The sequence below is a fragment of the Podarcis liolepis genome, assembly GCF_965112155.1.
Source record: "Podarcis liolepis genome assembly, chromosome: 3".
In the NCBI taxonomy this organism is placed as follows: domain Eukaryota; kingdom Metazoa; phylum Chordata; class Lepidosauria; order Squamata; family Lacertidae; genus Podarcis; species Podarcis liolepis.
In genome coordinates this window covers 12262641-12286286 of record NC_139557.1, presented here as the reverse complement: position 1 = coordinate 12286286, position 23646 = coordinate 12262641, and the positions used below count along the sequence as shown (strand labels likewise).

The window sequence follows — 23646 nt, the reverse complement described above, 5'->3', positions numbered from 1 at the left end:
ACTATGAGGTTGTGGCGCTCATCTTGCTTTCAGGCCAAGGGAGCTGGCGTTCATCCACGGACAGCTTTCCAGATCATGTGGCCAGCATGACTAAACCGCTTCTGGCGCAATGGGACACCGTGACGGAAGCCAGAGTGCACGGAAACGCCATTGACCTTCCTGCTGCAGCGGCAACTATTTATCAACTTGCACTGGCGTGCTTTCGAACTGCAAGGTTGGCAGGAGCTGGGACAGAGCAACGAGAGCTCACCCCACCAGGGGGATTCGAACCGCTGACCTTCTGATCGGCAAGCCCAAGAGGCTCAGTGGTTCAGACCACAGCACCACCTGCATCCCACAGGCTATGGAGTGAGCTCACGGAATGGAAGATGGCAGGATCCCCCAAAATGTACTCTATAGGGAGCTGGCTTCAGGTACCAGGACTGTTGGCAGACCAACTCTGAGTTATAAAGATTTCTGCAAATGTGACAACACCAAGCCTGCCATGTGGACAACCACAGTGCCTGGAAATAGACAGTCAGGTTCTGTAACTATAGCAATGACCAATGGAGGAATGACCGCTGGGAGGAGCACAGAGAGAAGAAATGCCATGGTGAATCTGCAGCAGCACAGCCAGATGCCCTCACCTGCCCCAGCTGCAACAAAACATGTCTCTCCCATTTTAGTCTCTACAGCCACAGCAGGCGTGTAACCCTCCAATGGTTTGGCTTCACACCCCCCATACACTCCTTCATTGTCTCCCAGTACAGTGGTGCCCCGCAAGACGAATGCCTCGCAAGACGGAAAACTCGCTAGACGAAAGAGTTTTCCGTTTTGGAGGTGCTTCGCAAAACGAATCTCCTATGGGCTTGCTTCGCAAGACGACAATGTCTTGCGAGTTCCTGCTGGTTTTTCCCCCTCCCCCCTTTTTCTAAGCCGCTAAGCCGCTTATCAGCTGATCCGATCAGCAGATAAACCGCTAAAAGCAGCTAAAAGCCGCTAATAGCGCTAAGCCGCTTATCAGCTGATCCGATCAGCAGATAAGCCTCTAAAAGCCGCTAATAGCGCTAATAGCGCTAACTCGCTAATCCTTCAATAGGCTTGCTTCGCAAGACGAAAAAAACCGCTAGACAAAGAGAATCACAGAACGGATTCTTTTCGTCTTGCGAGGCACCACTGTACATGGATGCCAACAACACGTGTAGGATGTTCAAAGCATTTCTGATACTTGAGCATGGGGTTTTGCCGGGGGACACAACAGCAGATTGGGCAGATTAGGCCAATTAATGGGCATTCAGGTTAAGATGCAAAGAAAAATTTAAAAAATGTATTTCCCCCCTCTTAGAACCACAATCCACAGAGACTAAGTTTACCTGAGATGCAAACATTGGTGATTAAAAATGATGTGTTTCTTTTAGGCAGAAGGCGGCAACACAACAATTTGGAAACAGCCCAGGTGTGGACACAAATCAGTTCCTGCAGCGATGCAAATTGACTTTCGCTTGTATAAGATGTGCTAAGTAGGGTTATTGTGGACCATTAATTTTATTTATCATTTGAGTCAGGTTACTGTGACATCCCCTTGATTGGATTGTCTCCCGCTTCCATATGCAACACAAGCTCCTTGTCCCTTTTAAGCTCTCCCTGGCTGTGCCCACGCTGTCTTCCAGCTGTTTGTTTCTTTCTTTCCAGTGAATTCCACTCCTCCAGAGCTCTCTACCGGTCTTCCCCAACCTGGTGCCCTTAAGAGGCTTTGGACCAAAACTCTCACCAGCCTCCACCAATGTTGTGACCGATGGGATTTGTAGTCCAAAGACTCTGGAGAGTACCAGCTTGGCCAAGACTGGTATATGCCACCATTTGCCAAATGGTGATGGGAAAATGAGAGGGAGACAGAGAGGTGCAGGAAGATAATGGGCTGCAAGTTAAAGCCACCAGCTCTCCTGAATATTCCTTGGAGAGAAAGAAGAAGAAGAAGAAGAAGAAGAATAAGAAGAAGAAGAAGAAGAAGAAGAAGAGGGGGAGTTTGGATTTGATATCCCGCTTTATCACTACCCTAAGGAGTCTCAAAGCAGCTAACATTCTCCTTTCCCTTCCTCCCCCACAACAAACACTCTGTGAGGTGAGTGGGTCTGAGAGACTTCAGAGAAGTGTGACTGGCCCAAGGTCACCCAGCAGCTGCATGTGGAGGAGCGGGGAATCGAACCCGGTTCACCAGATTACGAGTCCACAACTCTTAACCACTGCACCAGAATGCAGGAGGATACAGGCTGCAAATTAATGAAAGGATGGTCCCCCCACTGGGTCACCCCTGAACATTCCTCAAGTCACCCTAGGGTGCCATTACACACTGGTTGAAAACCAATCTCTTTACTTAATACAAGTATTTGGAAAGGCAACAGGTGGACATGCCAACTCCAAATAATATTGCTTCCACTTCATACGCACACAAGAGACAGAGAGACAGACTTTCAAACTTCCTGCTGTGAAATTATTATGCCGCATCTACAAATCAGATAAATGAATATTCTGAAATTGGAACTCTTTTTTTAATCATATGCAAATGTATACAAATTCAACCAGCCAATAAACCTGTACTTAGTTGCTTAAGAATAACAAAGCAGTTTTAAACCGTATATGATGAATTTAAGGTTGCTTTACTGGGTGCCCTAGGGACGCGGCTGGCGCTGTGGGTGAAACCACAGAACCTAGGACTTGCTGATCAGAAGGTCAGCACTTCAAATCCCCGCGATGGGGTGAGCTCCCGTTGCTCGGTCCCTGCTCCTGCCAACCTAGCAGTTTGAGAGCACATCAAAGTACAAGTAGATAAAGAGGTACCGCTCTGGCGGGAAGGTGAATGGCGTTTCCGTGCGCTGCTCTGGTTCGCCAGAAGCAGCTTAGTCATGCTGACCACATGACCCGGAAGCTGTACGCCAGCTTCCTCGGCCAATAAAGCGAGATGAGTGCTGCAACCCCAGAGTCGGCCATGACTGGACCTAATGGTGAGGTCCCTTTACCTATTTATCCTAGTAATCCTCAACCCCACCTGTAAAAGGTAAAGGTAAAGGCCCTCAGGGCAGTTAAGTCCAGTCAAAGGTGACTATGGGGTTGTGGCCCTCATCTTGCTTTTAGGCGGAGGGAGCCAGTGTTTGTCCACAGACAGCCGTTTACTACTGACCTTCTGATTGGCAAGGCCAAGAGGCTCAGTGGTTTAGACCACAGCGCCACCCATGTCCCTATCCCACCTGTAACCAGTGCTGGATTTATATATAGGCTAAGTAGGCTGAAGCCTGTTGTTGTTTAGTCGTTTAGTTGTGTCCGACTCTTCGTGACCCCATGGACCAGAGCACGCCAGGCACTCCTGTCTTCCACTGCCTCCCGCAGTTTGGTCAAACTCATGCTGGTAGCTTCAAGAACACTGTCCAACCATCTCGTCCTCTGTCATCCCCTTCTCCTTGTGCCCTCCATCTTTCCCAACATCAGGGTCTTTTCCAGGGCGTCTTCTCTTCTCATGAGGTGGCCAAAGTATTGGAGCCTCAGCTTCACGATCTGTCCTTCCAGTGAGCACCCAGAGCTGATTTCCTTAACAATGGATAGGTTTGATCTTCTTGCAGTCCCTGGGACTCTCAAGAGTCTCCTCCAGCACCATAATTCAAAAGCATCAATTCTTCGGCGATCAGCCTTCTTGATGGTCCAGCTCTCACTTCCATACATCACTACTGGGAAAACCATGGCTTTAACTATATGGACCTTTGTTGGCAAGGTGATGTCTCTGCTTTTTAAGATGCTGTCTAGGTTTGCCATCGCCTTTCTCCCAAGGAGCAGGCGTCTTTTAATTTCATGACTGCTGTCACCATCTGCAGTGATCATGGAGCCCAAGAAAGTAAAATCTCTCACTGCCTCCATTTCTTCTTCTTCTTTTTTTAAATAATTTATTAAAGGTTTTAAACAATACATCACCCAACACATAAAACACCATTTCTTCCCCTTCTATTTGCCAGGAGGTGATAGGACCAGTGGCCATGATCTTCGTTTTTTTGATGTTCAGCTTCGGACCATATTTTGCGCTCTCCTCTTTCACCCTCCTTAAAAGGTTCTTTAATTCCTCCTCACTTTCTGCCATCAAGGTTGTGTCATCTGCATATCTGAGGTTGTTGATATTTCTTCCAGCAATCTTAATTCCCTATGCCCTTTTAAAATGTGGTTTGGGGTTATTGGGTTGTTGTTTTTACTTTGGCTATCCAAATTGTAGTTTTATATGTTGGTTTTATTCTGTGAACCGCCCTGAGACCTCCGGCTGTAGGACGGTATTCAATAAATAATAATAAAGCGGTGCGGAGAGGTTGCTCGCCCTCAGCTGAGGCAGCGCCGCGGCCCAGCAGATGGCGCTGCCCTCCTGCCTCCTTTTCCCGCAGGCTCCCTGAGCGTGGAGAAAAGTTGGGGGACGAGTCAGCCGGGAAAGGAAGGAGAGGGCGGCAGCAGCATTTGCATGAGCAGCGGGAAGAGCCAGTGTGTGGGGGGAGTGTGTGTGTGTATGCGCGCGCGCGCGCCTCTCTCCGTCTCTCGCTCGCTATATAGGATGTGCCGCGGAATGGGTGGCTCGTTGCTGTAGGCGCGCGTGCGGCTCGCCCTGCCTTTGGCGAGCAGCGTTTTGCAGCGCTGCTGCTGCTGCTCTCTTCCTCCTCCTCACCACCGGCAAGGCAAGCGATCCCGGCAGGCTCTGGCTTTTCCCGGCTGCCATCTCCTCCTCCTCCTCCTCCGCCGCCTGCCTGCCTGCCTACCCTCTCTCTCTCCCATTTTCCTCCGCTGGGAAGCCTCGATGTGCTGCTGCCAATGGCCGGGGCACAGCCAGGGGTGCACGCTCTCCAACTGCAGCCGGTCCGCGTCTCCGCCAGCCTCAAGAAAGGCACCGTCTTCGTCAAGTGGGACGATGTAAGTTTGCGGAGCGCGCCGCCTCGGCCGCCCTTTGCCCGACCTTCCTTGCTCCCTCTCCCCGCTCACCTTGATGGATGGAGGGTGCCGGGATGGAAGGGGGAAACGCTACGCGTAATTACGCAACGGCCAGAGCGCATCGGCCGGGGGGCTCGCCACATGTGCGGGATGGTTCCTCGCCGAGGGCGCGCGGTGCTTATTGGGCTCGGTGGCTGGGTCACACACAAACACGTGTCTGAGATGGGCTCTGGTGAGACGCAGAATCGGGGATCGGGTCAAATTTCAGCTGCTTCTGGGCACGCAGGGGTTTCCCAAGTGGCCCTAGCTCCGGGGCAGAGTACATGCTGGGGTAGCTCGGTCGGTAGAGCAGGAGACGCTTGATCTCAGCGTCGTGGGTTCGAGCCCCATGTTGTGCATGCTCCTTGCACGCCAGCGGATTGGAACAGAGGACCCACGCCGTCCCTTCCAACTCTACAAATCTATGTTTCTACGATTCAGTGCTTTGCATGCCGACGATTCCAGGTGTGAGCCAGTCCAGCCAAAGGAGCATAGGGCTGGGAAAGACTTACTCTTGAGAGACAGGCAAGGGAGGTGGGCATGAATGGAATTTGTAGCAGTGGGCTTGACTGGGGATCTGGCAGTTCTCCCTATGTATTGTCCATTGCTGGTGGTTATGCCATTTCTTTTTCCAAAAGGATGGATGGATGGCATGGAGATGAAGAAGCAAAAATGCTGTCGCATGGGTTGCGAAGCATCCTGACAAATGCAGGGTCCTGCGAGTGGGTGGGATGGGCGAGTGCAGGTGCTGCCAGCCTTAAAGTTGGGAGAGAAGCAGGAAGGTGGAGCCGGTCTGATTTTTCTGTGGCGAAACATTGGAAGAGCATTGGTTCTCAACGAGTTACCCTTGGCAACAAGCAACTCAAATGCATTGATGTGGATTTAGTCAAGCAGTTTGGTGCTTGTGTTGAGAAGAAACGGGAACAGCTTTTGTGGGTATGTGCATAGCCTAGTGTGCATATACACACAGAGAGAGTTTTTGAAGGGAAAATAATAATAGAATTGTAGTGTCTGGTCCATCCCCCTGCCATGTTTCTAAGTGGAACTTGGAACTGGATATTATTATTTTTTAAAGAAAGTTTGCTACTTGACTTTTCCTTAAAAATTGATTTTTGCACTCTTTAGTGCCCTGTTTAGATGCAGAAACCTCTCCGTAAGCTACTCTTCACTCAGTTTCTCAGGTCCTCAGAGTTTTTGCTGTCATATAACTACTTATTATGGGTACATACAGTGGCATTGGTAAATTGAGTGTTACAGAGTTCCATAGGCAAAAGTAGGAAGACCTCTGTTGCCCAGAAAGCTTGCACTCTAAAACAGATAACTGAGGACAATGGGAGGCATAGACAGAAGGTGGTAATAGGTTTGACACTACAGTTCTACGTATTTAGAATCTAGTTTATTTTTGCTTCTTTATTACCGTTGCATTCCACAATTTGCCTTTTAAGGTAAAGGTTATAAAGTGAACTTGTTTTGTTATGGGGCATGGTGTTTTTGCACCTTACCTTCTGGCTTTGTTAGTGTTGAGGGTAGAAATTGGCGCATGTGGTGAGAGCATCACTGGCTCAAGTAACAAGCAGTTATTTACAAAGTGACACCTCTTCCCCCTTCTGGCGTGACCCTTGTTTTGATAGGCATAGGAACAAGCAAGAGTACACTGTGGTCTTTTTCTCACAGGTATTCCACCTGCATCTAGACTGTATCACGGCAGGCGGGGGCTCACATCACTGAGTGCTTGGCCATAAAAAAATAAAAAAATAAAAACATGAAACCTGGAAAACTAATTTGCTAACATAATTGCTAACAAGACTTCTCTGTGCATCGCTTTATAGAGAAGCTGGCTTGGTTTATTCCTCACTGTGCTCTCTCTTGGACTCCCCCTGTGCTACAGCTTCAGAATTTGGATTTGTAAGTGGAGATCCTAAAGAAGAAAAAGAAAGAAAAGTTCTTTCCACTTCTACTTGAGTTTAAGCTAATAGGTTATGTCAACAGGTTGTATTGTTTAAGTTAACAGGTTATGTTATTTTTGTTTCTCATTTCCTATTACAGTGGACACTAGTCGGAGTGGGTTTTGCTGGATGCAGGAATAGCAAAAATATTATTTCTCATATAGAAGGAGCGATGCTGTGAAGCTGAAGCTTGTTTTTTTAAATGAAGAGTGGCAGTTCCAATCATGCTTTATTTCCATATCTCTGGTCTTGATGTCTACATATAGTCTAATGGAGCAGTCAGGCACAGGCAGTGGTTAAACAGTTTAAGATAAAAAGTGTTTCCGTTGGGGCTTTAGCACTGATAAGCCCTTTCAGCTGGGGAGGATACGGGACTTGTTTGTGACCCTAACGGGCATTTAAGTATAGCAAACTGAATTGAGGGAGAGCTGGCATTTCAATAAGCCTTAAAAATTAAATGCTTAGATGCCCAAACATGCAACTGGCTGAGAACAGCTTATCAGAAACGCTGCAAGATCTGGATTCTGAGCAAAATTGCTGCTGACCTGTGAAACAGCACATTTATAATCCACTTTATGGGTTCAGAAGACACAACTTTTCATGAGGAAGATGTTTAAGAGCGATTGTCTTCCTCCTAGTGAGTAAGGAATGTATGTCAGTGCCCATCTAGCGTATAATTGGGTTGCAGTACAATTAACTCGGCTGCTATTGAAATTTTGCTTTAAAGGGGATAAGATTGTTGGTTTTAAGTTGCCCAGCCAGGTCTTGATGGATTTAATCAAAAGAATTTCTCTTCTGATCTGCAGCAGCCTCTTGATGTTGTTGGACTTCCAGCTCTCATCATCCCCAGCCAGCATGGTCAAGGATGGTGGGAGTTGTCCTAAACATCTGGAAGGCAGCAGAGACAAAATGAGGTGCCAAGCATTTCCGAACACATGTTGGCTTTTCGGTGTATAGCGTCAGAGGAGCAAATGCAACGCATTGGTTAAAAATATGGCAATATGGCAAATATGGTGCAGTGAAGGCATGTTTTGGTAGAAGTCGGGATCAAAGACATTTCTGCAGTTCCTTCACTAAGGAAAAATCAGTGCTTATGCATTGGGTACCAAAGGGAGGCAAATAACAGGATTACAAGGCAAGCACCACTTAGTAAATCAAACAATTGTAGAGTTGGAAGGAACCCCACGGGTCATCTAGTCCAACCCCAAATAGTGAAGGTGCCCTTGGTTATACCAACTGATTTGGTAGAGCATCTGCCTTGTCCATTCCCTGACACTGCAAGGGGGGAACATCTGAAAACTTGGGACGTTGTTACCAGTCAGCGTGGCAATATTGAGCTAGACAGACCAGTGGTCACTGACCTCCTTTCCTATATGTGCAACAATGTCCTAAATAATCTGTGTCACTAATAGCAGCTGCGACAAACTGCAGGAGCACCTGCGGGTAAAGTTAGATCAGCGTCTTCTGTGGCCGAGTTTTCGAAATGCTTGCAGGCAGCTGTTCCATCAGTGCTGGCTTCAGATATGCCAGGCAGGTCACAGGCGACGTGTTCTTTGAAAAGAGGGTTTAAAAGACCATGCCTGAAATTACCTCCTCTCGTTCTGTCTATGCTCTTGGCATCAACATCAAGCAGTGTAAAAGCTGTGTGTTTATGTCAAGTCCTGGAAGTGTTGCTATGCTTCGAACAGCAATGAACAAACTCTGACCTCTCTGAAAGTTAAAGAGCTTTGTATAGAACTGGTCCTGGGAACTAGAACCACAGTTAGCCCTAAGGTCACAAATAAATAAAACCAACCAGTGTATGCGGCGTGTCTCTCGTTCTAATCCTAAAGCCAACTAGATGTGACAGTTCGGTGATCAGATCTGATGTCTGTTCCGAAAGAGGCCATGGGGGACAGGTGGGGACAGTTTAATTCCTTTTTCTCTCTCCTCTGCTCCCATTCAACATCCTGTAGCTACTACGAACTGTGAAAACAGTGGAAACAAATCTTGTCCTATTTTTGCCCTATGAGGCTGAGGGTGCTTTCACACAGCAGGTTGCTGTGAACTCGTTGATGCTTGGTTTTGGGGGGGTTTCTTTATTATCTTTCTCATCAAAATGCTGTCCCATTTCCACCTCCCTCCCTTTAATCTGGATTTACTGTTACTGAGTTTTTATCTGAACTTTTCCATGGAATCTGGATCAAATGGGAAAATAATACAAGGTGGCATTGGGATGCAGGTGACAACACGCAAAACTTGCACGCACGAGCAGTCACCAAGTCCACAATACAGTGGTACCTCGGGTTAAGTACTTAATTCGTTCCGGAGGTCCGTTCTTAACCTGAAACTGTTCTTAACCTGCAGCACCACTTTAGCTAATGGGGCCTCCTGCAGCTGCCGCACCGCCGGAGCCCGATTTCTGTTCTCATCCTGAAGCAAAGTTCTTAACCTGAAGCACTATTTCTGGGTTAGCGGAGTCTGTAACCTGAAGCATATGTAACCTGGGGTACCACTGTAAACTCTTTCTTGGAAGTGCTCTAATAGCAACACCTAATAGAGTAGTTTGTATGAAAAGTTTAAACCCCACTATTCTGCAACTTCAACCCAAATAAAATACATTGGAAGAGTCAATTGCAGATCTCTCTGGCTTTCCTAGTCTGGCCCTTAGTACCAAGAGGCAACACATTGATGTGCACAAAGAGTGCAGTGTTTGAAATTAGCCAGGCGCATTTTGCACCTGGCTGTTGGCCACTTGCGACCAATAATAATGATTTAATAATTATTGGGCGTCCCAAGTAAAGATGTCCAAGTGCCATCCTGGCACCTGACATCTCCACCACCTGGAGGTGCATGCCTGGGGATCATTGGATCTTGACTGTTTTCACACACTAGCAACACATCCTGTAGAATTCTATTATTTTTTTTTTATTCAGATTTCACAAATTTTTTTTAACAAACACAGCAACACAAACAAACACAAAACTAAACAAAAACATGTATAATTTCAAATCCTTATTTTCGTATAACTTATTTCCCAGACTCCCCCATACCTCCCCTTACTGCATTCTAATTTCAAACTTTTTTCAGCAAATTCTTACTCTCAGTCTTCTCAAATTTATAACCTCCTTTTTTCTTTTTAGTCTTAATCTTTACAGCTGTAAACCCCTTAATTTATAAAACCAGCGCCATTCCAGCACTCATTAATTTTACAGTATTTCTTAAAATAGTTCTTAATTTTTTCCCAATCTTCTTCCACCGCCTCTTTTCCCTGGTCTCGGATTCTGCCGGTCATTTCTGCCAGTCCCATATAGTCTAACACATCCTGTAGAATTCTATCTTGTTCTATTTTATCTGCCCAATCAGAATGAATTTCAGGAGCCAAAATGCTTTCTCTGTGCAGCCTGAGCAGGAGCAGTCACCATTAAGAAAAATAGGTCAGAATAGGCCAATATATATGTGGACAGTCCCTGGGTCCAGTAATTCCCTCCCCCCTTAACTACTTTTAACTACTCCTCAGCTGCCGCTTAAGTCCTCCCCCCCTTAAGTTCTTAACCTAGCTCAAGGTTGTCATCTGAACTAACCAGATGTTTAACTGAGCACCTATCACATTCAGTCCATCATTTGAAAAATAAGACTTTAGAGCTGCCTTAAAGGCAAAGGTAAAGGACCCCTGGACGGTTAAGTCCAGTTAAAGGCGACTATGGGGTTGCAGCACTCATCTCACTTTCAGGCCGAGGGAGCTGCGTTTGGCCACAGACAGCTTTCTGGGTCATGTGGCCAGCATGACTAAAATGCTTCTGGCACAACGGAACACCGTGACGGAAACCAGAGCGCACGGAAACGCTGTTTACCTTCCCGCTGGAGCAGTACCTATTTATCTACTTGCACTGGTATGCTTTCGAACTGCTAGGTTGGCAGAAGCCGGGACAGAGCTCATCCCATCACGGGGATTCGAACCACCGACCTTCTGATCGGCAAGCCCAAGTGGCTCAGTGGTTTAGAAAACGGCAACTAGACATTCCCTTTTGGCGACTGCAACCTTGGTTTAAGGAGCCATTTGGTGCCTAGCTTATATATCCGAGTCTATAACACTCAAGAGTGCATGTCCTGGGATGTGGAAAATCTTTTGGGAGCTACATCAAATTGGGCCCACTGGATCTGTTGTAATCCAGATGTGAGACATGTCTGGATTCTGATGTCCGTTCAGTCCGAAGTTGTATTAAAGTCCAGTGCAGATAAAACACTGTATAGGATCCTTCATGCCAATCTCCACTCCCCCCAGTGTATGCCTGCCCCTCTTTCCCCACCCCTCTACATCTGTCTGTTGATCCAGCCTTCAGATTTCAAGTTGATGAACAGCAGAAGCAGGTACACCGAAGCAGGATGGAAAGTATCCTTGCCATGCCACTGCAGCTTAAGTGCTTCCAAAGCAGAATAGGAATGTGCGAGGGATAATCCCATCTGATTAATGGGCAGGTTCTGGGAAAGTTGTGAGCTCAGGCGGCAACAGCAAAAAATGTAAGCTTTAACTACTCCTGAGCTGCCCAGGTAAGATGCAAAACTGAAATGAGACAACATTTTGGGATGTAATCCCTTTATAGCACCTTTGGAGAACCTTTGCTATTGGGAAAGGCTAAATGCCCTGTACTTCTTTGGAAGCTTTACTTCAGGGGTAGGTAACCTAAGTCCCGGGGGCCAGATGCGGCCCAATTGCCTTCTCAATCCGGCCTGCGGATGGTCCGGATATCAGCATGTTTTTACATGAGTAGAATGTGTGCTTTTATTTAAAACGCCTCTCTGGGTTATTTGTGGGGCATAGGAATTCGTTCATATTTTTTTCCAAAATATAGTACGGCCCACCACATGGTCTGAGGGACAGCGGAACGGCCCATGGCTGAAAAAGGTTGCTGACCCCTGCTTTAGTTAGTGCAGGACGCAGCAAGAACTTATTTTTAAAAAAGAAAAAAGCTACCATGTACTTTAAAGTTTATTCTTAATAGTGCAAGCACAAATCCCAGCTGAATAAATATAAATTGACTAATTGCTTTGCTTGAATAAGCCACTGCTAATGCGCTCAGAGCCCTCATCACCCTACCGGGTGATAAGCCGTGTTTGCAGCACAATTTTATGCATTGTTTAGTAACACTGTTTACTTAGAAACAATTCCCACAAAGTTCACTGGAGTAAGTGGGATAGTATTGTTGCCTTGCTGGTGCCTCCTTGGGGCCTGATCCCATCCAAAGGGTGAAAAGGATTTTGCACTTGGCTGATCTTGGTAGATCTTGAGAGTGAGGAGGAGGGAGTGGGTCCCATGATCAATTTCAAATGTGCCTGTTGTAGAATCCTCTGCACCTAGTTGGCTGTAGGAAAGCCATAGCTCAGTTGTAGCATGCATGTGTTTTTTTTATCTTATCTTGTTTCTACCCTGCATTTTCAGTGCAGCCCCCTTGTATGCCAAAGGTCCAAGGCTCAGTTCAAAAGGCTTTGCAAACAGCAGGTCTGGACAAATCCTCTACCTGAGATGTTAGAGAGCTGATGCTGGTCACAGCTCACCGGCTTTCCATACCTTGCTACCCTCCTTAGCTTTTTCTTCTTTAGGAAGAACTTCCTGACAGTAAGAGCTGTTCGACAGTGGAATTTGCTGCCAAGGAGTGTGGTGGAGTCTCCTTCTTTCATAGAATCATAGAATCATAGAGTTGGAAGAGACCACAAGGGCCATCGAGTCCAACCCCCTGCCAAGCAGGAAACACTCTTTGGAGGTCTTTAAGCAGAGGCTTGACAACCATATGTCAGGAGTGCTCTGATGGTGTTTCCTGCTTGGCAGGGGGTTGGACTCGATGGCCCTTGTGGTCTCTTCCAACTCTATGATTCTATGATTCTCCTAAAGATATTAATAATAATGTATAATAATAATAATTTATTATTTATACCCCGCCCATCTGGCTGAGTTTCCCCAGCCACTCTGGGTGGCTCCCAATCGAGTGTTAAAAACAATACAGCAATAAATATTAAAAACTTCCCTAAACAGGGCTGCCTTCAGATGTCTTTTAAAAATAGGTTCCCTTTAACCTCACTTCTCACAATGAGGGAATCGCCAGAAGGCCCTCGACGCTGGATCTCAGTGTCCGGGCTGAACGATGGGGGTGGAGATGCTCCTTTAGGTATACTGGGCCGAGGCCATTTAGGGTTTTAAAGGTCAGACCAACACTTTGAATTGTGCTCGGAAACGTACTGGAAGCCAATGCAGATCACTCAGGACCGGTGTTATATGGTCCCAGCAGCCACTCCCAGTCACCAGTCTAGCTGCCGCATTCTGGATTAATTGCAGTTTCCGGGTCACCTTCAAAGGTAGCCCCACGCAGAGCGCATTGCAGTGGTCCAAGATATCCTGCAAGGCAGCAGAAGTTTAGGCGCAGAGTCTTCCTTCTCCTAGATGGGCTACCTTCCCTGGTTGACGAACCCCACTTGCCCCTTAATTGTCTTAAAATAGCTCCCCCTTCCTTTAGATGATAACTTGTGTTAGTTCACTTCAATACAGTATTGGGGAGCCCAGGTAACCACTGCCTTGCACAATCGACCGCAAGACATGGAGCACACACACCATTTGAATGGCAATGTTCATCAACTTGGGGGGGGGGAAGCGAGCCCCTAAAATATTTTATGGGTTGGCGAAGGGACCTGAGTCCTTAGGAGTTGGCTCCTATGCTTACTTTGCAATGTGGTAAGCTGGCCCTCTAACACTTCCGGCCTCCCCTTCCTTGAAAGGAGGTCGCCCCAAAGGGGGTCTTTTGATTGGGATCTCACTCCAACTTCGCGCCAAATTCACTCTGGTACGGGCTTCCCCGCCTTTTGCTCTATCTGGACTGATCACAGAAGGGAAGTCCTCATTACTAATCACTAATGTTTATCTCCCCCCCGAAGGCTCAGCACCTGATCTTGATTGGAGATGGGAATCATTTGAAAATCACCTATTGTCATGTCATACCAAATGCCCTAACTCGTATTCCTTAATTGGGGGAGATTTTAATGCTCGTATTGCCACTAATTGGGACCTACTAACCAAGTCCAAATGGTGGACTCCCCCATGTTTGGACAACTTTGACTTGGAACATACCAGAATTAGAACTTCAAAGGACAACAGAGTAAACAAAGCAGGAGTGACCCTTTACCAAATGGCCATTCGCTTGAATCTAGTATTCTTGAACGGCACCTTCCCCCCCGATATACCGGGGGAGTTCACTCACCTGGGACCAACATCTAACAGTGTTATCGATTACTTCTTGATCTCCGCAAATTTGGCCGTTAATGTACTTTCCTTCCAAGTTGAAAATCAACATTTCAGTGATCACCTTCCAGTAGTGACCACTTTGTCATTGTTCCGGCGCCAGAAGGACTATAAACACTCAGTCCTTCTGGAAACCTCATCATCGGTCCAAATAAGAGGGATCAAATGGTCGGAGGCTGTGGCCCAAAAATACCAGGATTTTTTCCATAGGGAAATCACTGCCTATCTACCTCAAATAACTACTGATTTACAAGATTCCAATTCGGTTTTGAAACTTTTTAACCTTCTTACAACAAACCTTACCACTTTTTTTACATCACCTCCTCAAAAGGCGAAAGTGGCGCATTGCAGTGCTGGGGCCCCTTGGTTTAACACCTCTTGCAAACAAGCAAGATCCCTTCTTCGTTCCATCTATAATGAATACAAAAACTCTAATGCCCAAGCTCTACCATCCTCCTATTTACAAGCCAAAAGAGCATACAAACAGACTTTAAAGCTAGCCAAACGCGAGTGGCATCAAAAGCGTTGGCGAGCCTTGATAGCGGCCTCTAGATCCCGCAGACCACAGGAATTTTGGGCTCTGATAAACATAAGAGGAAGGAAGTACCCACTGACGATTATCCCTGCGCCCACATGGGAAAAATTCTTGAGTAAATATTTCTCCTTGGCAGAGGAATCCAACTCATCCACGGAATTCCGAGCCGACCATCTACCTTTGTGGCCCTCTACCGACCCAGACCTGATAATGGACTTGATATTAGATCTGAAAACGGGCAAAGCCCCCGGGCCGGATCTAGTCCCTGCTGAGGCTATTGTTGCGCAACCGAGGTGGTGGGCTGAAATTCTGGCCAAAGTCTTTGACGCAATTAATTCTACGGGGCTTATCCCTAGGTCATGGAAGGAGGCCGTGATCGTGCCAGTCCATAAAAAGGGTCCCCCTGCTGACCCGGAGAACAATCGGAACATCAGCCTTTTGTCTATCATCGGGAAAATCTATGCAAAATTTTTGCTGTCTAAGCTGTCTCATTGGGCAAACGACTCAAATCTGATTGGCCATGAGCAAGCGGGCTTTAGGAACAATTACTCGACCTCTGACCATATGGTAATTATGTATCATCTTGCCAGAAAATATTCTGCCCCGAGGCGGGGGCGCCTATGCGTCGCTTTCATAGACCTAAAGGCCGCCTTCGACAGTATCCCAAGAAACTGTCTATGGAAGAAACTAGAGAGATGGGGCATAGATAGAAGACTGTTATGGCTTATAACCCAATTACACCACGGGTCGTCGGCTAGAGTGAGACTCACACCTGCGGGAAACCTATCCAACGAGGTCCCAATAAATAGAGGTGTGCGCCAAGGCTGCATTTTGGCTCCACTCCTCTTCAACCTGTTTATTAGTGATATGAAGCTCTTTCTGAATGAGTCTCAAGCCAACATTCATGCCCCCCGCCTAGCCGATTTTCGCTGCCCTTTGCTCCTATACGCCGATGATGCAGCGATCCTTTCCTACTCTAGAGTCGGTTTATGCAGAGCTCTAAAGATTTTTGCGGCTTATTGCAAACTCAACCATCTGACAATTAATCATGGGAAATCTAAAGTCCTGGTCTTTACCAGGTCTCGGAAAACTTACAGCTGGAAGTTAGATGGAGTCCAATTAGAACAGGTTTTCAAATTTAAATACCTGGGAGTCTTTTTTCACTACAACCTAAGCTGGAAGCCACAGATACAGTATTTACTAAACAAAGGGAAAACAATACTTTATGCTCTACTCCAATTTTTTGCGGCTGACGGAGCCTCCCACATCCCCTCTGCATTGAAGGTATACCACGCAAAAGTGGTTTCCACCCTCTGCTATGCTGCCCTGCTCTGGGCCCCTGGGTCCAATTTAACATCGCTGGAGACATTGCAGAATCAGTTTCTCCGTCGCCTCCTGAAACTCCCCATGTGTGTGAGCAACGCAGCCATACGTCTGGAGTTAAGGATTGCAACATTGGAGACTGTCATCTGGAAGCGAGTCTTTGGCTATTGGCTGTCCAGCTGGCATAGGCTTCCCAACCATTACCTTTTTCAGTGCCTCTGGCGGGATGAATTTGTTAATCCGTGGGTAGGAAAAATCCATGCCAAACTTCTGAGCATCGGAATTTCCCCAGCGGACTCCCTAAAGATGAACTTACGCTCAGCTAAAAGCCTCATTGAGCAAAGATTAGCAGACATTGAAAATCAACACAACCTTGCCAGAGGTGGGGGTGTCTGCTCCCCCAGGTATCACAGAATAACCCCACCACTTGACCTTCCATCATACATGTCATCTCTTTCATCAGTACCACACCGACTTGCATTTATTCGTGCAAGGTTCAATGTCCTTCCATCGAACCTGCTGAGCCACAGATTTTCCAAGGGTTTGGTGTCTCCGCTATGCGTGTGTGATGGGAAAACTGTTGAATCTCTTCCACATATAATGTTCAACTGTCCCCTACATAGCATAGCCAGGACTAAATTCCTGGGCCCTGCTTTACTGCGCTTGGTTAGCAGGCCTGTTGAGTCACACGCCGCACTGCTTTTGCAGGATACAGATCCTTCTGTTACTCTGCAGGTGGCGAGATTCCTGAATGCGGTTATCTCACACGCAAAAACCACCAAAAAACAACAACAACATCAAAATCTAATCGGACAGTTATGATGAGAGTGCATGTCGGATCTCGTCTTCAGTTTTCCTTTTCTGTGAACCGTCCCTTGGAGCTCTCCGGGCCACATCCTGTTACTTGGCTCTGCCCAATGACCCACCCTTGCATCGCAGTGCTCACCTTCTGTTGTCAGATATTTCGGTTTTTAAGTATTTGTGCTTTTTTATGTTTGTACATATTTTATGGGCTAATAGCTGTAAATAAATAAATGAATGAATGAAGCTGGCCCTGCTGTTTTTGGGGGACCTCCTGCTCATTCTGCAGAGGGAGGCCCTAGACTTCTGCTGCTAAGTCGTGCCCTGGTGGGGTTTTGCATCCCCTTAAAGCAATGACAAACCTAGACAGCATCTTAAAAAGCAGAGACATCACCTTGCCAACAAAGGTCCGTATAGTAAAAGCTATGGTTTTCCCAGTAGTGATGTATGGAAGTGAGAGCTGGACCATCAAGAAGGCTGATCGCCGAAGAATTGATGCTTTTGAATTATTGTGTTGGAGGAGACTCTTGAGAGTCCCATGGACTGCAAGAAGATCAAACCTCTCCATTCTGAAGGAAACAGCCTTGAGTGCTCACTGGAAGGACAGATCCTGAAGCTGAGGCTCCAATACTTTGGCCACCTCATGAGAAGAGAAGACTCCCTGGAAAAGACCCTGATGTTGGGAGAGATGGAGGGCACAAGGAGAAGGGGACGACAGAGGATGAGATGGTTGGACAGTGTTCTCAAAGCTACCAGCATGAGTTTGTCCAAACTGCGGGAGGCAGTGGAAGACAGGAGTGCCTGGCGTGCTCTGGTCCATGGGGTCACAAAGAGTCAGACACAACTAAACGACTAAACAACAACAACAACTTAAAGATGCCCCTGTGCTTTTCCTCCACAGCCAGAGTTGCTTTCACTCTCTTCCCGTCTCCGTGTGGAGCTGTGTCCCACCAGGGAAAAGAGCTGAAGTGGAAGTGCATAGGAGCTGGTTGTATGTAGCTAGCTGCTCGCTCCATCTGTTAACAAGAGGGCACAATCTCCCACATATTATTACAGCACCGTTCTGGTGGAGAGAAGGCGACATGAAAAGCCATTATGCGACATGAGAAATGTTCCTAGCTGATTTCCTGAAAACGGCATGAAAAGGCGATGTTGCTCAGAGTGCAGCTTGCCTGTTCGGAATTAAATACCGCCATGAATAGCAGTGCTGTGCAGAAAGAACATGTGTTAAATTTTCAGTTTCAAGGGATCTGAATATCTCGACTATGCCTTGCTTTTCTTATGAACCTATACAGCTGCTATATGCTGAGCTGGACCACTGATTCATCTCTAACCTAATGTATTTTCCACTCTAGCTAGCAGCAGCAGCAGCTTGCTAAAATTTTGGGTAATGTAATGGGTTTAGGGGTTGCTCGTGCGTAAGTTGCTGCCACTCCTGGCTAGGTTACCTGGTTGAACCCTTTCTGACTGAACAGCCTCTAGCATCGTGACTGTCTCGGTCGCTGGCAGAATCCGTCAGTGGGCGTTTCTTGAACTTCTTCCAGCACAAAAAATCTTTGACGCCTAGTCTCTGCTTAGTCGCCCTGCGTGGAAGCCTTCTGCACAGGGAGGGTGTGGGCAGCAGAGGACCCGTACTCTCTCCGCTGGTCTCCGGCGAGGAGTCTTGGAGCCTCCTCTCCGATTCCCCCATCTGCCCCCCTTCTCCACTGGTGTTACACTGATTTCCTTCCCCAGCAGATGGGCTGCCTCTCTCCCTACTGGGACCCTCTCCGGCATCCCTCTGGAGCCTTCCCTCCGCCTCTAGCTCCGATGGCAGTTCCCTGACAGGTAAAGATCCTTCTCAGCACCTGCTCCCTAAAATTCTGCATTTGAGAAGAAGAAGAAGAAGAAGAAGAAGAATTTTTTTATTTATATCCCACCCTCCCTGGCCAGAACCGGGCTTCAGGGTGGCTAACATCAAAATATATAATACATTAAGACTTAAAAATCAGCAATCGACTGAAATACAGCTTAAAATCAGATTAAATTCAAAATAAGATCAAATGGCTACCCGCAAATTATAGCTATAGGGGTTGGGAACCTTAAGTCCTCACCAGACTCAGCTATTTGTATGAGCCGGTGAGAAGAGTTAGGCCACTTATATGCAGGGTCTTGTAAAAGGAGAGGGGTCAGACAGGGTCCTGACCAAAGGCCTGGCGGAACAGCTCCGTCTTGCAGGCCCAAGAAGCCAAGGGTCTGAACCTGAGACCTTCTGTGTGTGCCTGACTGCTGAGCCATGGTCCCTCCAGATTAATTGGAGCATTGATCCATCCAGTCCAATTCCACTCTCACTGCCAGTGTTGCTCTTAGATATTTCCAGCCCTGCTACCCCTTCCACTGAAGATGCTAGGTCATTGCCTTTTCAGTGGTTAAAACCTTTAACACTCCTTAGGTATCTAAGGGTACAAGGTAATTTGATTAGGTGTGTGATTGCCAGATTATTACCACTAGGATAGTAAGAGTGAAACCGAACCATATAATTGGTTTATCAATTTAATTTGCTAAAACAATCACTGAACTTAAAAAACTAGGTTTGATATGTCCAATATAAATGAGAAATCTGCAAATACAGTGATATCAAGTTCTGTTACCAATCCTAGCAGAAGAAACTCAACTGTTGATTCAGATATAAATATGGATATGAAAGAATTAATTTTGGGATTGAAAAGAGACATCTTAGAAATGAAGAAAGAGATGAATGAAAATGCTAGGACTACGGACCAAAAACTGGATAGGATGGGAATGAAAATTGACAAAAATGCAAAGATGGTGACAGAGTTAACAGGAAAAATGAATGAGTTAGTTGTAAAAAAATATGGAGATGTCAAAAACCGAACCTGGGACCTTTTGCCTGTAAGCTGCCCTGAGGTCAGAGGTAGGGAACTGGCCAATGGCATCACGGGCCTGCAAGGATCCCTTCTTGGCAGGGCCCAGTTACACTACCATTCATGGACTGTCCCTGGATAAAGTGACTTTTCTTCCTTAAGTTCTCAAAGTTCTTAGCTTAGCTTAAGGTTGTCATCTCAACTGGCCACATGTTTAACTGATAATCAATCACAATCAGTCGATCGTTTGAAAAATAAGACTTTAGAACCATCTTGCCCCCAATGGCAACTAGACATTCCATTTCCTTAAACTGTAACCTTGGTTTAAGGAGCCATTTTGTGCCTAGCTTATATATCTTGAGTTTCTAACACTGATGTTTAGTGGGGTTTCCATGGAGGTAAAAGCGAGAAGTAAATGCTACGATTGGTGCTGTGGTAGTGCAAATCTTGTAGGACAAAGTGTCTTTCATCCCAGATACATCTTTTTCTTAAGTGCCCTTCTGCAGAAGTATGCTGGGCAGAATGTAAAAAACAAAACAAAACCTTGGATGGAAAGAGGTTACTGCTGGGCTGTTCCATGCATTGTTCTTTGGTTGGAGGCCCAGGCCCAGTGAATAAGTCAAAGTTAACTGGGAAGTTGAACAGTAACAGAAGGTTTGCTCCCTGTAGTTCAGAAGAGGCTTTTGCCGAAGTTTGAGGCAGAGGCAAGAGGGGAATGTTTTAAACTTTAACATCGAGGATTCCTGGTTTGAGCCAGTTGAACACATTCTGATCCCTCACCCCAACCGTATAAAATGGGCTCTTCCTGCTCTTCTGTTGTAATTTAAAGTTCTGACGTAGCCCTTGCTTCTTTAAAATTTTGATTGACACAAACTCAAATGCTGCATGGACTGATTGAGCACGGTGTTCTTTGCAAGCGACTGTGACTTTGTGCTGGTCAGAAAACTAGCAGACGGGCCAATAGTATTGATGCCAGTGCCCGTCTCAGAATCTGTGCTCAGAGCCAGAGCTTAAAGCTTGAAAAAGTGAAGTCAGAATGGATAAAAGTGCCTCTTGCCAGGTCTGGAGTACATTTCAGTTGCTACAGTAGGGAGTCACCCTGTTACATCAGGGTTAAGGGAAAGATGAAACACTTTCATCTCCTTTTAAAAGATGCTAGTGTGGCAGGAAAGGGTTTCTGTTCTCCTCGAATGCCTGACAGCCTTAAATAAACCTGCCTCTACTCAAAACACCTACAATAAGCTCAGCAATGCAGTGCATTTAAAGGGAAGAAAGGGAAGCTTGTTTTCAGTTGCAATGTAAACTATATTAGATCTGTGATAGTTTTGCATCATCTCTTTTACCAGCAGAACTCCTATTATTAGCATCCTATGGCGCTGTGGGTTAAACCACAGAGCCTAGGACTTGCCGATCAGAAGGTCGGCGGTTCGAATCCCCGCGACGGGGTGAGCTCCCGTTGCTCGGTCCCTGTTCCTGTCAACCTAGCAGTTTGAAAGCACGTCGAAGTGCAAGTAGATAAATAGGTACCGCTTCGATGGGAAGGTAAACGGCGTTTCCATGCGCTGCTCTGGTTTGCCATAAGCGGCTTAGTCATGCTGGCCACATGACCCAGAAGCTGTACGCCGGCTCCCTCGGCCAATAAAGCGAGATGAGCGTCGCAACCCCAGAGTTGGTCATGACTAGATCTAATGGGCAGGGGTCCCTTTACCTTATATGACAGGCATAGGCAAACTCGGCCCTCCAGATGTTTTGGGACTACAACTCCCATCATCCCTGACCACTGGTCCTGTTAGCTAGGGATGATGGGAGTTGTAGTCCCAAAACATCTGGAGGGCCGAGTTTGCCTATGCCTGCTATATGAGAACAGCAAACTCGTTCTCCAAGTCTGACTCCTGATGCAGCCTAAACATGTGTATGGATGGTTCTGTAGGCAGAGACTGAGAAACCCCAAGGTTTACAGAAATACAAAAAATTGTTAGGAGAGAAACTCTCATGAGGGGCTGTTGCCCCCCCCAGTCTGTTCCCCACTTCAATACAGAACAACAAACTCCTGTGTTGCAAACTTAACACAACAAACAACACAAGCAACATGAAGACCAGTATACTAGATAGCACTGTAGATCTTATTACATAATATACATGATTTAGTACAACAAAAACAAAATGTGTATACTTGTAAATTCTCTAATATATTTGAAAACAAATGAACACTCTGACTGTTTCGCTGGAATCTTCTTCAGCACAATCCATAGATTAGAAAAATGCACAAGGAGCAGTGGTCATGAGGATATGTAACCACTCTAAACTATGGGTTGTGCTGAAGAAGATTCCAGCGAAACAGTCAGATTATCCGGGATCCTACGCTGTTATTCACTTACAGTGGTGCTTCGCAAGACGAAATTAATCCGTTCCGCGAGTCTCTTCGTCTTGTGGTTTTTTCGTCTTGCGAAGCATGGCTATTAGCGGCTTAGCGGCTATTAATGGCTTAGCGCCTATTAACGGCTTAGCGGCTCAACGGCTTTAAGAAAAAGAAAACAAACTCACAAGAAATCGCAAGACGTTTCGTCTTGCGAAGCAAGCCCATAGGGAAATTTGTCTTGCGGAACGACTCAAAAAACGGAAAACTCTTTCATCTTGCGCGTTTTTCGTCTTGCGAGGCATTCGTCTTGCGAGGTACCACTGTACTACTTCGGCACCATGAACGCCTAAAAAGTTTTACCGCTTAGCCCACAGGATAGCATCTATTACTTTGTTTTAACCATAGACTTATTATACTTCTACGGACTTTCAAAGATTGACAGACGTGTGTTCATTTGTTTTCAAATATATTAGAGAATTTACAAGTGTACACATTTTGTTTTTGTTGTACTAAATCATGTATATTATGCAATAAGAACTACAGTGCTATCTAGTATACAGTGGTACCTTGGGTTACACATGCTTCAGGTTACATACGCTTCAGGTTACAGACTCCGCTAACCCAGAAATAGTACCTCAGGTTAAGAACTTTGCTTCAGGATGAGAACAGAAATTGTGCAGTGGCAGCGCGGCGGCAGCGGGAGGCCCCATTAGCTAAAGTGGTGCTTCAGATTAAGAACAGATTCAGGTTAAAAACGGACCTCCGGAACAAATTAAGTACTTAACCCGAGGTATCACTTTACTGGTCTTCGTGTTGCTTGTGTTGCTTGTTGTGGTTCCCCACTTCAGACTGAGCACGCTCAAAAACCACAGAATGCTGAGTGTTTATATTATTTTAACCATTGGACTGGAAATGGAGTGGGAGATCCTAGAAGAGAGGGTTTGACTGGTTAGAACTCTGAACAGGAGCAGCCTGTGCTGCAACATTTTGCTGCAGGCTCCTTTGGTTTTGTTTGTTTAATACACACCCTGTGAGCTTTTTGTTTCTGTCATCTTTTCAAAGGGCAGCTGCCTGCCTGCAGCAGCAGATCATTGCAAAATCCTGGTGGTCAAATCAAAGGACAAGCTGCCTTGAGAGTTCTTTTCTTGATGAGGAAGAGTAAAGTAGATTTGGACAGGGCAAATGAAAAGAAATAAAAATAAATTCAGTTCACTAGCCATCTTGCAGATTGATGCAGGGCGATAGAGTGACCACAGAGCCACTCCTTGAAACCAGGTCAGAGATGCCACAAGCAATGCAGAAGGTTAGGGCGGATGACTCCTGGTGACATAAGCAAGCGAGTTGAACCACTGGTAGTAAGCAAATGCAGCAGATTAAATGTAGGTCAATAGATAATTTGATCTGAGGAAAATTCCTTCCCTATGCAGCTTTTAAAAAGCTGTGGTTTTACATAATGATTTGGACAGACCAAAGCTTTACTCACCTGGAGTTGAGAGGGTATTGAATGTCCTCAGTGTTCCATGCTTGGAAATGGAAAATATCAGGGGGTGTTGCTAATGAAATACCCCCCCCCCCCACTCCCC

The 23646-nt window shown here is 46.3% G+C and overlaps 1 protein-coding gene across 2 annotated transcripts in view; it reads left to right on the top strand.

The window, feature by feature from the left end:
* Nucleotides 1-4406: 4406 nt before the first annotated feature.
* Nucleotides 4407-23646, top strand: part of PLCB1 (phospholipase C beta 1) — a 479313-nt gene continuing 460073 nt past the window's right edge. For both annotated transcript variants that reach the window (XM_083495891.1, XM_083495892.1), the window contains exon 1: nt 4407-4911. In XM_083495891.1, the coding sequence (XP_083352017.1) occupies nt 4813-4911 (99 nt within the window). In that variant the 5' untranslated portion in view covers nt 4407-4812. The remainder of the gene's footprint in view (nt 4912-23646) is intronic.